Raw genomic sequence first — 17,525 nt, forward strand, 5'->3', positions numbered from 1 at the left:
ATCAGTTTCTTTAGCATTGTAGGGTAGAATTTTATTTTATCTAAAATAACTACTGTGACTCTCAGTTTTACATATGGTATTTTGAAATAAAAAATTTCTGGAATAATAGGTGAAGCTAGCCTGCTCAAAAATATCTTTCAGAATGGAAATATTAGCTTGCAACTGTTAGTATGCAGAATATCTGTTGGCCCCATGTATTTGCAGAGTGTGATGATTTTTCCCCTCATTAATTATATCACAATATAGACTGTTTCTTTCTCTTATTGTATCTCACATAAGTTTGTTTTGTGAGATGTTTGGATACAATAGACAGTTGGCATTATAAAACTATCACTTCTCCCTTTTCTACAATACAGAGAGTCAACAATAGTTATGATACATAGTACAGCAATAATTTAATGAAGTAATTTATAAATATTTCATTAAACATCATGTAGACATTTTGTGAATAAGTTCTAATTATTTATACTAATCAAATATTAATTTATATTTAAATAATTTATCTAATTTTTAATTATAAAACTTTTTAAAGATCACCATTAAAAATTGATGAAGCTTGGAGAAACAGATTCTGCAATTCTCTGAAATTATTAAATAAGAAACTTCATAGAATGAATCGTATATCTTATAGAATTCTCAAAATATGTAATAAATATTTGTCTACAACGACAATGCTGGAGTTTTCAGAAAGAAGGTTGGTTAATTATATGATTCATTTATGGTGAATAAAATATTTTTTTATATATTAGATAGGAAAAGATTAATACAATCATTTACTTTGTAAAGTTTTTTAACAGTCAATTATAAAGTTTAATGTCATGAAAGCTTTTTGTCTGTTAAAGATTAAACATTTTTACATTACATATTGAATTTTAATTAATTTTTAATTTATAACATGATAGAAGATAATTTCAAGAGAAGAATAGTTCTCTAACCAAATAATGGTTCTCAAGTAAAATATAGTATTTCACAAAATTCAAGAATTTTTTTCTGTAAAGTTTCTACACTGGAAGATTTTAGATTGCTTGAAGAACCATTCTTGCCCTTCTATTTCTCATTCTCATCATTTCAAACTGTCTTTCTCCAAATGCTTCCTTTATTGGCCTAAAAGATGATAATTGTTGGGAAAACAATTTAATAGAATAAGGTGACTGCTGTAGTATCTCCAGCTTAAATTTTGTGATTGTGGATGCCTTTTGATTTGAAATATGGGTAAAAACTATCATGTTCACAGACAGACTTTCCAGGCTGTAATTCATGGCATTTGCTTTTGATAGTGAGTTTCAGTTGATAAGTCAACATATATCATTATTTACTGTATATTCTTTGTCAGGAAGTGTGTCATGGTGCATGACTCAATATGAATGCCTATCAAATGCTGCATTTCCTGCTGCAAATGCCAACAGGACATGTGTATCTTCTCTATACCAAAACACATGTTGATATCATCTACATTACTGTAATGTTAAAACAAAATTATTGTTTATATATTTGAATCTTATATGTATATAGTTAGAATCAATAATTAATAACTATTGTTATTTTATATATTACAATTAAATATGCAAGATACATTTTTTTTAATGAAAAAAAAATAAACGTTTTCAAATAATGGCTGTAGAATAAAATTCAAATGTCTAATGACTGTAAAATTGTTATAACAGAATATAAATACAGTCAACCCCCTATAACGCGGTAGATATGTTCCACTTTATAAGAATTTCGCGTTGTAGGAATCCTCAAATACATGAGCCAATCACAGCCTGGCACGATTGCAGTTTATGCACTACGGATGTTTGAAAGGTTTTCTTACATAAAATTAATCGATTCTAGACTAATTTCACTCAACATTTCCAAAACAAATATAATTTTTTGGGAATAATCTGTATAAACTATGCTATAAACAAAAAATTGTAGGATTACTTACCAAGTGTGCACTGTTTGACCATGCCATTGCTTAAGCTTGTTTTTGTCGCGGAGCAGCGCAGCAAACAACGGCCACGTTTTCTGATAAGTTATTTTTCTGCAAAAAATTTGTTGAACTTTGGAGAAATCATTAATAGAAATAATTTTTATGACTGTTGAATAAGAAATGTTTTTTCACAAGAAATATATAAAATTACAGTACTGCATTAGACTTACAGTACCTAATTTAGGCCTATATACTGTATAGACGATAATAAACTCAACTTACCCGCCTAAACTCTCTGTAGCGTGTAAGTAGTTCGGCTGCTTGTCCACTATTGGTCCAGATTTGACCGATCTTGTCACAACACGAGTTGGCGATGATGTTTTACCGCATTTTATGAGTCTCTTTTAACGTCTTTATATGAATACGGTCACAATTTTTTTGCCGCAATATACAAATCCGCATTATATGAACCCACGTTATAGGGAGGGCTACTGTATTTATTTTATCAATGATATTGTAAAATCTTTTTTTTAATCAAATTTTATCTCTCAAAAGATTAAAATTTTTTCATGTTTTCTACATTATATTTTTTAAAAATAAAATCATATCACATAATATTGACTCTTGTTGTTAACAAAGAATTAGAAATGTTATATTAATTAATGCTATTAATAAATGGAGAGGAGACTATACCATTTACAAACAAAATACAGCATGTTACATTTGTGGAATTGATATGTGAACACAGAACAAGGTAAGAGTTAAAGAATATATAATTCTATTCAGTCGAAAGTCAGAACCAGAAAGAAGAAAGAATAAAGAAAGGAAATCACTATTAATCATTACAGTTAATGATTCCCTAAGGAACAGTTACTTACCATCAAAGTACAAGCAATACAATCATTATATAATAGATTATACATTTAATTAATTTGTAAATACATCAAAAACTAAGTAGTTTCAACTGTTGCATTCCAACATCTACAACCCCACACTATAATTTTTAAAATATAGTAAAACCCTGCTTAACGTGGGGGGATGCATTTTTAGGTGACAAAGCACTAAGCGAAACAGCGTTAAACAAGGTCACTTTAACACAGAGTAAATAGGGAAAGGGGAACATTCTACCAAAAATAAGCAAATTTTACTATAATTTTAAGTTATTTTTATATTAATTTTCATAATAATATATGTTATATAACACACAAACATATGTATACAGAAATGTAAAGTTTATTTTTTGTGACGAAGGTCCTGGCTTTTCTGAAATTCTTGTTTTTTGTGATAAAGTCATAGTTTTGTTTGTCACTTTTTTTTTCTTTTCCTAAGCAAATGTCAGTTGCAGGAGATCGAATCCAAAATACCTCATCTTGCTTTTGCACTCCTTTCAAAATCTGAATCATTCACTACAATTTGATCAACAATTTTGGTTATCATTACCAAACTTTTACTAAGGAAATTTGTAGCAAGTTTTTTGGGTACTTCATTTTCAGAATCTCTATTTTCCAGTTCTACATGAATTCCTTGTTCTGCCAGTTCTTGAAAGTCATCTTTGGTAAGGCTCTCACCAGAAACCTGCAGTAACTCATCAATATCCTGCTCGTCTACATCTTCTAGTCTTGCTGCATTGATTAGGTTGACAATTTAGTCAACCTAGCGATACAGTAATAGGCTCTTTTCATTGAAAATTCTTGGATACCTTCAGCCATAACTTCTTCCACATTCCGTTCATGCATTTATCAGTTAATTCTTGCCAAGCGAAGTTGATATTGCATGATGTTATATTTTTTCCAAAATTGCACAAAACAAACATAGATTTAAGGAAAGTACAGTGCTATGACAAATTGCCACCTTTTGCTGATTGGTTCTTGTTTGGGAATAATTGTGTTATATATGAATCAACGAAATGCCACGTTAATTTGAATCAGTGTAAATTTTGAGCAGTTTTTAGGCTTCAAGCAGACTGCATTATATTGAATCTGTGTTAATCGAAGCAGCATTAAGTGGGGTCTTACTGTATATACATTAATCTATGATATTAAAGTTTTTCTGTCTTATTATATTCCACTTATTCATTAGAATTCAGCGAATTTGAACTCTCAAAAGTTTGAGTGACTTATTAACTTTCTGCTTCTTTCAAACTGAAACATAATAAGTTATCTTTAATTTTTCTCTTGGTTTGCTATAAAAAATCATTTCATATTCAGGATTTTGAATAAGATTATAAAGAAATAGTTTATTATTATTAATAGAATATATTATCCTTAATTTTTATATAGTAATTTAATAATAAAACTATGAATATTATATCAATAATATATTAATACTAATAGAAAAATACTAAGAATTTTAAAATGAATATTTAATTCTTCTGTTTATTAATTATTTAATACAGTTTACAACACTCAATGACTATATCTGAAATGCATGAAGCAATCCGACGTGAATGCAATAAGGCAGAATTTGTATTAATGGATGAGTAAGTTTCTTTTATTTTTACTATTTTTTTTGTACAGATTTAAATATTTTAGTAAAAAATGATTTTTGAATTTTATTGAAGTAAAGAAAATAGAGTGAAAATTTATTGACAAAAATTTAATATACTGTATATTAAAGCAAAAATTTTAAATAAAAAACTCATATAATAAACTCATACAATTGTTAATACATAATCCTTGATCAGATTTATTCAAATATTTTTAGAAATCATAAATATTATCTTCAGAAATATATCAAATTGAATTCAAATTTTATTAGATATTTAAAAATCCTTCTTTTTCTGCATGGTATACAGCTTTTCTGTTTATAGTATAACACTGTGGTAGATTGTATCATACGTGCAGTGGTGATATTCGAAATATTTAACAAAGGGTTCGCTAACAGAAAATTTTTCCTTAACAATTTTTTTTCGCTCAAATGGTGCATTAGCAATATTAGCGCAAAAACTGACCTTAAGATACCCCTATAAATAAAAAAGATGCGTTCGCAAAATTAAGTCGGTCAAAATTTAACATTTTTTATGTTAGAACTATATATATAATAAAAAAGAGTGTTTGAAATGGTTTATTTTGTACATATTTTATTACAACACGTGTTCCGCAGCCATCTTGTATTTTATCGCACGCATGGGATTTTGGGATCTCTCTTGAGTCGACCGCGATTGAACCTTGTTTCCTCGTTTCATTCGAGATTGAAACGGTCGAGGGAGGTCACATCAAGGCGAACGGGGTATAAGGCTCTAGTTTAGTAGTGTTACAGAGTATAATATGTATATTTTAAATATATTTTTTAAAAGAAACAAAACCACTGAGAAATGTTACGTGTGTTTAACAAGGTTTGGGAAACTTTGAAAATGTTAACAACGGGTTCGGCTGAACCTGTGCGAACCCGCTGAATATCACCACTGCATATGTGTACTTTTATGTTGCTTTAGAAAATTCAGAAATTTAAATTTTATTTATAACTTTAAGAACTGAATAATCATTTTTTAAAATTTATAAATAAAATTTAAATTATATATATAATTTGATACTGCTTATTTTATAAGTGTAAATGTTTTTCTTTCTATGGAAAATTTTCATAGATGCTTAAAGTTTACCAAATACAAAACTTTTTATGGCTATAGTAATTACAAAATTGATGCTGCGTTTTTAACAAACTAAATAATTTCAGTATTTTAAATAATAAAAAAACCACTTTAGAATAATCTTTGAATGATTTGATTAAATCATTAAAAGTTAGGTTTAATTAAAATTGAAATGATCATAAAGTATGATCATTTCAATTTTAATAAATTTTTTATATTTTCACATAGATAAATAATATAATCAGCTGAATAGAACATATATACATTAAATAGAATTTTCAGAGAAAATTCACAAAATATAAGAAAACACTACATAAATAGTGTCTTACATCTCATCCTTGTTGAACACCTTAGAAATTTAACAATTCTATGGTGGAGTCAATCCTTTTATGGATGTTACTCATTCATCTCAATATTCAAAAATTTTTAAAAAGTTACCCTTGGTGATGGCACAATCACAAAAAATATCAGTAGAGTGTCTTTAAAATTTTTTCATTTACTTTTTAAATTTTGTGAATTTTCTACAAATTGTTATCTTAAAAATAAAAAAAAAGATTGTATAGAATTAATAAATTTATTTTTAGTGTGAAATTGTAATTAAGTTGTATTTTTACAAAACTGTTTGTTTTAAAAATTCTCAAAGAAAAATTTAAAATGAAAGATAATTTTATTATTAAAGAAATGTTTTTAATCTTTCTATTGTTCTATAAATTATGTAATAAATACTCTTTTTCTCTATTTTATATGAGCATCTGCATGTCATAATGTCATCTGCATGACATAAGTTTCATTATATAATCACAGTAATTTTAAATTTTAAAGTTAACTTTTTCTGAATACATATAAATTTAAAATGAAAAATTAATGTATCAAAGTAAACATACTGGTATTATATAAAATTATACAAAATACAGTTATGAAATTGCTTAAAAGATTTAGTCATAACTTTACATATAAATCTTTCTTTCACATCATTAATACTGATGTATTTATGGTCATTTGAATACTTGTAAATCACTATTTTATCTAGATTCTTATTTTAGTTAGGGTTGCTATTGGATAGAATTATTCATGCTCTGTCAAAATGAATGATAATATCTTGACTATTTTATAAAGTAATACTGAAAACATGACTATGTTACAAAGTAATATTACATTGTATAATAATTTTTTGTGTGTAATACTCAGACATCTTGACATATATTCTACATGTAAGATTATACTTAGGACACATATCAAGATTTGCTTGCCCTCTAGAAAGTACCATAACTAGGTTTTGAAATAGAGGGAAGCAAATGGATAAAATGTGCCAACTATTTGTTTGATTGTCATAAAATAGATGCCAAGTAGGGCAAAATTTATGACAGAAGAGTGAATTCTCCTCCTCCTTCTTCCGAATTCAAAGATCATCAATAAAGAACTTTCAACATTACTATGGCTTTTTATGTATATGGTCAAGATAATAATTATTTTGATAGAGCGTGAATAATTTTAACATAGAAATCCAGCCAAAGCAAGATTCCAGGAAAAAGTAATTTACAATCACTCATAAGACCAAAAATACATCAATTTTAATAGTGCAGAAGCACTTTCTAACATGAAATATAGTTGATCTTACATAAACAGGTTTATAGATGTAGTTTGTATAATTTTATGTAATAAGTTCAATTTAATGCAATATTTTTTATTTCAAATTTATAAATATTTGTAAAAATATTAACTTTAAAATTATTTTGATTATATAGAGTGCAATTTATAATTGCAATCTGACAATGGCTGTTTATGCAGTCAAAAGAGTCATTGCTAGCATTAAATTTTTCTTATATTATTATTATTTTAATACTACATACAGTAGAACCCCTCTAGTCCGCCCTCGGCTAGTCCGTCACTCCGGTTAATCCGACCGTGGTCGGAGTCGAAAACGTGTCCCGACTCGTTGGTGACTCACTGTCCATGGTGTTTTTCTGTGTTCGTTACAGTATATGTTTTAAATTGTGTGTACATGTACAGTTTTGTGTGTGTTTTCAACATGTCAGGAGTGAAACGTAAACACGTTACTCTTTCATTAAATGAAAAATTAGCTGTGCTACAAAGACTAGACAAAGGGGAAGATTGTTTATTTTACTTTTTTCTGATAATCTGACCTTTTTTGCGTTCCGACCATACCCCCAGTCCCAAAGGTGACGGATTAGAGGGGTTCTACTGTATTGATATATTATCTAAATATTTTTATTGTTTATGCAAATTTATTTACCAGCTAACTATTAATTAATCTTAAAATTTGCATTATTTAATATTTACTTTAATTATTAATCAATTTAAATTTAATTATAACGTTTTCCATTTTAAAACTTTGTTTTTTTTATTTAGAATATATTTTAATTTTAAAAATAATTGATGTTTATAACATACAAAAACTTTTGTATTAGATTTTTAAATATTTTTAATTTAAAAAATTACAGAACATGGTTTCATGACATTGTAAAAGTTCTTACAAATGATATGAAGAAAGCATTAAGTGAATACAAGGGAGATACTAGGGAAAGTTTGTTGAACTGTTGTAATACATTATTGAGTATCAAGGTTAATTATTATTATTATTTATAAAACATAGATATTAATTTTGTTTCAAATAAATATGGTTTAGACCATGGTTGTCCAACCTTTTTTCGTAATGGGCCAAATTAGAAATTTAGGTATATTCTGCAGGCCACAAAGATACTTTATATAAATATATAAAGTTTTAATAACAAATAACAATTACAAAAAATACTGTATTATTGACAGTGAAAAAAGGAATTACACTCACACAAAATAAAAATAAATTCAATGTGATTTTTAACATTGCGTTCCTTTTATATTGAATAATATTGTCAATATCTGCTTTTATGGTACTAGTCTTAATTCTAAGAATGTTAGATAAATGGGAATCACTCACCCTATTTCTTTCAGCAGTTTTGATGTTTTTCATGCACGAAAAGAATTGTTCACAGCAGTATGGATTACCCCATATGCATAACAGTTCTCTAGATAAAACAGTTTTCTAACATCAATTATGTCATTATGACATTAAAGTGTATCCAGTGAAACGAGAATAATTTTTACAACATACTTTACCAAAGAAAAAAAATATATACCTTAAAAATTTAGAGTGCAGTGGGCTGCATAAAAATATTAGTGGGCCTTAGTGCAGGCCACAGGTTGGACATCACTGGTTTAGACTCTTTAAATTAAATCTTTAGTGCAATAAAAGTTAATAATAATCACATTCATATTAACACCACAAAAAACTGGATGATTATGTAGAAACACAAACAAAAACCAAAACTCGAATTATATTTGTAACCTGAAGATGATGGCTTAAAGCTATCTGAAAGATTTTTTTTCAATTAAATTCACAATTTTTGTTGCAGTTTAGTTTTATTATAATTGAATTGATTTAATTTACAGTTGACTTCATTTTAATGAAATATGTAAAAATTCTTGTTTTATTATACTATTCAGATGTTAAATTCAAAAATTTTTCTAGAATATCAGTTAAATAATAATCTCTAAATTTTTTGCTTTATGTATTACCAAAATTCCCAATAAGTTTGGGAATATTTATTACACTGTGTTTGATGTATATGGTTATATATAGAACATCAAATACGTGAAGTAGTATTTAAAAGGTATTTAGCAATTTTCTAAAACATGGTTCACAATCTGAATTACTGAAAATTTGCATTGCATTTAATACTATGCAATATTATGCAATTATTAAAAACTACTAAAATTAACTTACTAACTAGAAGAGAAGAATTTATAGGATACATAAAATTAAATAAAAACAAACAACACAGAAATATAAGTACAGGTAACCCCCGTATAACATGGGAGCTACGTTCCAAAAAATTGCCATGTTATGCGAATCTGTGTTATACGAAACAAAGAACTAGTGCGAAAAGGGGGGTTAGGTTCCAAATATTAAAAAACATGCTGTTAAATCCTTATTTAAATCAGATTTATTATTCATTTTTTTTCATAGGTAAAATACTTATTTATTATTTAAGTAAATATTTCACCAGGGGATTATTCATCCTATATGATGATCTCAGCATGAGCATCATCAACTGGTAACAGTTTTTGGTTGCATTCGTTAATAGCAGTCGCTCTGCAACGGGAGAATGCTGCTGTTTGTAGGCATTTAGGAACGACAGTGAAAGAAAGATGGTGCCACCCACACTATCGATAGTATTGTGATGGAGGAATCTATAATTCTGAAATGAGCTTTTAGAAGCAAAAGGGTCCCAATTGTGAAATTTAACCATTAAATAGATTATTTATTGAATGAGCATTCAAAGTAGCCACGAAAACAATTAGAATGCTCGTGCGGTGTTACGTGGAGGTATAAAAGAACACACCCTTTATTACATTTCATGTTGTACGAGGGTTTACCCACTATAAAAGCACCGTGTTATACAGGGATGTTCCCAATTCTCGAACCGTGTTAGAGTGAATCCGTGCTATAGAAGTGCCATGTTATATGGGGTTACCTGTATATCAAACATCCTGAAGCCTGATATATGTATATGTATATGTATATATATAAAAATACGTGTGTGTATATATATATGCATATACATGCTTATGACATCACTGGACTGACTGGCTGGTGTTTTGTTAGATTGAACTGAACAAAAATTACATATAACTAGAGACAATCCAATATTATTTAATAATTCTTTAACTATGACTATGGCTTCAAAAAAGAATTACTATCTATCCATGAAAGTCTTGTATATATCAATTTTCAATAATCATCTTCCAGTAGGTCAATAAGTTTCCTCCAAAACCAAAACAAATTTATTGATAAATTAATAGTGAGGGAAGGTTGTCTTAATTCCGTTCTCAGTGCAGATCCTGATACAGATCTATTAATATGGAACACATGCTTAAAGTAGAATAACTGTATTGCATCAAGTCTGTCCACTAAGAGACCACCCCATAATAAGAAAAGTGTAAAAAATACTCTGTCCAATCAAGGAATCATAGTTTAATCTATGAATACATATCTATTATTAAGTCCTGTTTAAATGTATTGAAAATTTAATTATGTCTGTAGACCTCTTTCCTTCTCTAATTCCAATCTACATTTGGATTTATAAACAAATAAACTTTTATTTACTATACATGTTAATAAGTTTGATAGGTGGATTTTATATTTTGCATGAAAGTTAATTAAAAAATATTGAATATTCTATTTCATTATTATTATATTTTAACTTAATATTTTCTTGTTATTTTAATGAAAAATATATAAAAAATTAAATTTTCAGGCAAAAACAGTTATTGAACAAACTATTGAAAAGTATATGTTGTTATTTAAGGATAAGTTAGTGGTTCGATCATATAAGGCACCATGGAAACCAGTACTTAAAGTATCTCTGATTGTAATAAATAATGAAGTATCTTTAAATCCTACAATAGTCGAACTTCAAGAAGCATATTTAGCAGTTATTTCAATTGTAAGTTTTATTTTATTTTTTATAATTGATAAGCATATTTATACTTTATTAATTGTTTGACTAAAAAGTGAAGGTATAGTTTTTGAATGATATGAAGATATTTAGAGACTTGATTAGTCTCAAACATGGCACAAAAATGTTGTGATTAATACTCTATTTTAACCTCTTTCTCAAATTCATTAGAATGAGGACTAAGTAATTTTTAGAATAAAGTTAGAGGCCGACACTGAAAAAAAATTTGTTATTGTATAGAGCAGAGGTGGGGAACCTTTTTACCATTAGAGGCCACATTTAAATTAGGCAGCAATAAGAGAGGCCGCATAAGCTGATTGACCTAAGAAAGTGACTTTTGTGAAATTATTATAGTTTTTCTATAGATTTAACAATTTATTGCATTATATAGAAAAAATAAAATATAATACTACAAAATTTTAAATATAATATACATATAAAATAATATAAAAATATTATAAAAAAATACAATAAAAAATATTTTTTTATTCACTAAGTTAGTGACTTATTTGGCTTTGTTTTTTGTTTGACAGTAATTGTATATTTGGATCAAGCTTCGTAACACACAGCTTTAATTGATCCTCTAAATGTGCATCTGTAATTTGCGTTCTTAAATTTGTTTTTATTTTTGACATGAGAGAAAATGTTGTCTCGCAACAGTAGGTACTTCCGAAGCAGGAAAGTAAACGGCGAGCATGTTCTCGAAGGCATGGATATTCAACAGCATTTTTCCAGATTTCTATGGGATCCTTTTTAGCGTTAAAAAGGGATTTGATGATACTATCTTCCCCTAAATCAATTAACTCCATTTGTAGTTCTGCAGGAGCCTCGGATATATCTATTAAATGTGGTTCAAATGCCAGTTTCATAGCAGGAGTGTGCTCGTCAAAATCAGAAAATCTATTAGTATACTCTTCTATTAAACAATCCAAGACACCTACATATTCATCGAATATTTTATTTTCACAGTTCTGCTCATTTAACATTTTAGCTAGCTCCGGGAAGTGTTGTGCAGATATTTCCGATCGACAAAGCAATGTTTTGAAAAATGATAATTTTTTTCTAAACGCTTGGATCTTTTGCCACATTTCATAAATATACCTCGTTTCACCTTGCAGGCAAATATTTAAATTGTTTTGTTTTGTCATCATATCAGACAAAAATGCAAGGTTTCTGAGAAATACTTCATCTGATAGATCACATTGTTTTCCTTGTTCTTGATAAAAGTTTAAAATTTGTCGTCGTAAAGACAAAACTTTTATCAAAACCTGACCTGTTGATAGCCAGCGAACCTTGCAGTAGTATGGTAGGTCAACACTATACGTTTCCTCATCTAAAGAGAGCATCTGCCGAAATTCACGATGACGCNATCAACGCCATGACAGTTGCGCGAAAAATCCCGCCAAAGACAGTCATATTGTAACATGACGTCAGAATACTAGTCTGAAACGGACTCTAACACGCATGAGCGAGGCTCTGGCCCACAGACCATCCGTTTCAGACTTGGACACTCAATGTTAATTTTTTAAACTGTTTTTTTTCGTTTAGTTACTAAACGAAAAAAAACTGTTTAAAAAATTAACATTGAGTGTCCAAGTCTGAAACGGATGGTCTGTGGGCCAGAGCCTCGCTCATGCGTGTTAGAGTCCGTTTCAGACTAGTATTCTGACGTCATGTTACAATATGACTGTCTTTGGCGGGATTTTTCGCGCAACTGTCATGGCGTTGATGTACAATAGTTGTTTGAAACGAACTCTACCATTTTGTACTAGGTGGCAAAGGGCCGCACAAGAACCTCGCGGAGGCCGCAGGTTCCCCACCTAGGGTATAAAGCAATCTTAGTTAAACATAGTACCATGCTATAATTAGATGCTATATTACGTGAATATAACAGTTCTAATTATTCAATTATTATTATAATTATTTTAGAGTTGGTTTAAAAGAATATATAAATCTTTGAAGTAAATATTGTATTAGTTTACTTTTATTAATGTAAGAAAATGATGACTAAAATATTGATCTCATATAATAAAAATTCAAATTATTGAATTTATATATTTAAGAGTAATCATAATTTACTTTGTCATACAATTTTTTTTACACCATTAAGATATTGAAGAAATTTTGGCTAATTTTTATTTATGAAAACTTATCCTTTCTCTTAAAATTTATTATTTTGCTTCAGGTAAATAGCAGCATTAAAAGGTTACCAGTTTTGCAATCAGTGTTAAAGGAAATAACCCGTCCTTTAAAGATTAAAGTGTCTTTGGATGATGAAACTTTCAACTGTAAACAGACTGAATTGAAAACTTCATTGGAACCTTTTTGTAATGAGTTACAGGAAAGAATTAAATATTTTGGTATGTTATATATTTATTAAATAAATTTTTTTTACAGATTTTTACATTAGAATGATTTTCCAAGTTGGTCAATATTTTGAAGAATGATAGAACAAAGTCATTATATGATTTTTTATTCACAAAAATTTGATTCGTCTTGATTTTTAATGATATAGGAAAATCCTCATCATAGGCCATTTAGAAGGCAATTGAGAGAATTTTCAAATTAATTATATAATTGGAAGTAAATTTTCTGATTGTTTCTAGAATGTTGCAATAGCTATTTATCATATTTTATTCTTTCTATCTTTTTAAATGAAAGTCTGGAAAAATCCATGCCATTACTAACAACTGTCTATCACTATTTAAAACTAATTATTATGAGTTTTGTTCAAAAATAAAAATGTATATATTAAGATTTATTTGTTAAAATTTTCATATCATTTCTTTATGTAAAAAGAAGACTCTTATACAACATATAATGCTAATTTACAGCAATAGTAGTAAACTGAAATTATGAAAAAATAGAAATTATATATATATAGTATATACTATAGTATATATATATACTATATATAGAGTGGTCCAAAAGTAGATGGACAGTAGGTGGAATAAGGTTCATGTTAGGCTTATACTATATCAATGGTGTATATTTAACTTGGTTATGGTTGAAAAATTACATTAGTGATGCATTTCAAGAAATTAATACACAAAGATACTTGTACAAAAATGTTTGTTGAAGTGTGAAATGGTAAAATGTAGAGTTCAAAGCTGTGTGATTTGTGATGGACAGCACTTTGAGCATTTGCATTGACGAAATTGTATTGTATTGTGTTAGTAAATATAATTGTATACATAATCTCATATATGTATATATAATTATATAATTGCATATATGTATATGTAATCTCAATAAATGTTATCATTTACTGTCCATCTACTTTTGGTTTACCCTGTAAGTTGAGAAAAATGTGTATATATTATATACACATTTTTCTCAACTTAACTAAAATAATGCTAAGCTATATTCATACTGANGCGATATCGTCCCCGTTGAGAAACACTTATATATATACTATATATAGAGTGGTCCAAAAGTAGATGGACAGTAGGTGGAATAAGGTTCATGTTAGGCTTATACTATATCAATGGTGTATATTTAACTTGGTTATGGTTGAAAAATTACATTAGTGATGCATTTCAAGAAATTAATACACAAAGATACTTGTACAAAAATGTTTGTTGAAGTGTGAAATGGTAAAATGTAGAGTTCAAAGCTGTGTGATTTGTGATGGACAGCACTTTGAGCATTTGCATTGACGAAATTGTATTGTATTGTGTTAGTAAATATAATTGTATACATAATCTCATATATGTATATATAATTATATAATTGCATATATGTATATGTAATCTCAATAAATGTTATCATTTACTGTCCATCTACTTTTGGTTTACCCTGTAAGTTGAGAAAAATGTGTATATATTATATACACATTTTTCTCAACTTAACTAAAATAATGCTAAGCTATATTCATACTGAAAATAATTTTCTTTTGATTTCAGATAAAAAATATGAATCTTTAATTAATGGAAAATTTTTCAAAGAAGTTCATGAACTTGTATCTCAAGATCCAAAGTTTGATGAATTGGTTGAAGTAGTTATTTTTGTGATTTATATACTTAGTTTAACTTACATATTTTATTTCACAAAATAATGTTCCTTTTTTCTTACTTGTGAGAACTCACAGAACTTCATCAACATTTCATGGACCCCTGGAATTTTGAGAAACACTGTCTTAATAACAATTATAAAGTTATATAATATAGAAGTATTTCCAATAAGTCAATAAAAATATTTTCTTTTTATTTCATTACAATTATTTCAACAAGGTTTTACAGATTTTATATTCTAGACTTAATCATACCATCATATTTTAATCTTCTTCTTTTTATTTTCTGCACTGTTTAGCTATTTTAATATTCCTTCATCTTGTTTGGGCCTTTCTCTCCAAAGTAAGCATCTAGTCTCATTGTCATAAGTCGTTTGTTTTCTACTTTTTTAGATGATGTTTATATTTTGTTTTTGTTCATTACTTTTTGCAATTTAATTCTCTTAACATTTGATACACAGTAGAACTCCAATTGTCTGAGGTAATGTGGACTAATGCTACCTTGGGTAACTAGAAACAGATAGTCATGACCATTTCAAATAAAAAATTAAGAATATAAAAGATTTATATGGTATCACTTTTGAGCTTCTTTTTTACCTTAGTGAATTTATCCATATATACAATTTTTACATTATTTATTATACAACTAATATGTACTGTACAATAGTTTTAAGAATAAAAATGTGTGTTGTTGTAGTTATATTTTAATATGAATTGTTTATTTTACGTTGAATGTAAATAATAAAAGTTAACAGAAAGAAATTATTTTGCAATATATTGTAAAAACCTCCCATATCACGTGGTCTGTGGAGTTGAACAAAAGAACAGTTAAAACTATGAATAGTCGGCGTCACAACATGGTTTTATAAACAAAGGTTTATTGGGAACAAATACGCGACTAATGGAACAATGCATGATACAAAGTTCAATCGCATTACAATGATATTCTTACACTGATTATCTCTCTCCTGACCTTCCCTCCTTATGCGAAACCCTTCTTTTTTCCGGGAAAAAAAAAGAAATGATAACGCTAAGGTAACAGTAAATACACAGTTGGGGAAATGAGTATACAATAATACATACAAGATTTCCCTTTGGACCAAAAAAATTTGTTGGTTATGCAACACTATACTGTAGTTAGTCTTTTACCCTGTTTGGATGGCAATCTTTTTCTTTCTTGACTTATTTTCTCGACGCAAATGGATTACCTTTTCAATCCAAAATTTCTTTAATTCCCAGACAACTGGTTTTCTTGTACCTCTATTGTCCCAGTCCTCACGACCTGCAGCGTCCTCTAGTTACTCACATACGAAGAAATCCCACAAATGAAAAAAGCCTGTGGTTTACTCTTGTTTTTATACCACCTGCCAGCAGATGTTGCTCTGTCCCACATGACCGCACCTTGGGCCAATCACCACATCGCACACCCCACCAGCAGAGAAATGGTGGTACCAAGGAAGGAAACAGAGAGGGATCCGCACAAAAACAGACATGTGACAAACAGAAAACAAACAAAATAAAAATAAAGATAGGGAAAAAAATAATATACATAAATAGCCACAAAGCTACAATTTGTTATTATTTCAAATTTTCTTTTATGAATTACAAGAAAAGCAGTATGATCACTTAATAATTTGCTTCAAATAATGCAGAACTTTGCTTAATTGACTCTTGAATACTTGTGGTTCTACTGTTTTTTCAAGTTGGAAAATATAAAATCAATTAGCTAGAAATATGAAGCATTCATTTTATTGCATTTTATAATTTTTACTTTTAAAAATGAGTTTACAGTATCAAAATATTCTTTGGATATATTTTTGGGCACCAATAAAGAAGTTAATACTTTAAAAAAAGGCATAAAAGCTCCATTTTTAATTGAAAAAAGGAGCATTTTTGTGTGTTTTAATATTAAAAATTCATATCTTCTAATAATGAATTTAACTTACTAGATTTTATTGCAATGTAATAATATAAAAATTAATATAGAAATTTTAAAATTTTCAGAAAGTGACATTTTATCAAATTCTGCACACAGAGATTCAAGGAATCTTTAGTAATGAAGAGCTTGCTATATTTTCTGTTGACTGCAATAATTTGAAAGAAACTTTATCTTCTTTAACAAATGAATTAATTACTGTACTTCTAGATACTTTAACAACCATGCATACAGAAGACAATTTGAGGTATATATTGAATTTTTATGAAAATCAATTAAATAAAAATTTTAACTTTAAATTAAATAAGCAATTTAATTTTAAAAATAACCTTAACTTCAATTATTACATACAGTTTATTTTTTAATTTTAACTTGTGATTTATAAGGAAATGTTTTTATACACATTGTGTGTTTAGTCAGACCCAGAATGCAGGTGGGTTAAGTAGTGAAGCATGTAGCTCAATGTATTTGAGTCAATCTCTTCATGAAAATTTCTGAGTTAACCTAGACTTCAAACTGAGTTCCCAGAGCAGCAGGCTGATACCTTTATCATCATTTAA

The 17,525-nt window shown here is 28.1% G+C and overlaps 1 protein-coding gene across 1 annotated transcript in view; it reads left to right on the forward strand.

The window, feature by feature from the left end:
- LOC111633421 overlaps positions 1-17,206 on the forward strand; it is a 39,816-nt gene extending 22,610 nt beyond the window's left edge. Inside the window, exons 6-11 of the mRNA XM_023377984.1 lie at positions 533-694; positions 4,308-4,391; positions 7,961-8,081; positions 10,817-11,005; positions 13,203-13,377; positions 17,034-17,206. Of these exons, the coding sequence (XP_023233752.1) occupies positions 533-694; positions 4,308-4,391; positions 7,961-8,081; positions 10,817-11,005; positions 13,203-13,377; positions 17,034-17,083 (781 nt within the window). The 3' untranslated portion in view covers positions 17,084-17,206. The remainder of the gene's footprint in view (positions 1-532; positions 695-4,307; positions 4,392-7,960; positions 8,082-10,816; positions 11,006-13,202; positions 13,378-17,033) is intronic.
- The last annotated feature ends 319 nt before the right edge of the window (positions 17,207-17,525 follow it).

This window comes from Centruroides sculpturatus, unplaced genomic scaffold, assembly GCF_000671375.1.
Source record: "Centruroides sculpturatus isolate CEXI.00-Female unplaced genomic scaffold, Cexi_2.0 scaffold571, whole genome shotgun sequence".
Classification (NCBI taxonomy): domain Eukaryota; kingdom Metazoa; phylum Arthropoda; class Arachnida; order Scorpiones; family Buthidae; genus Centruroides; species Centruroides sculpturatus.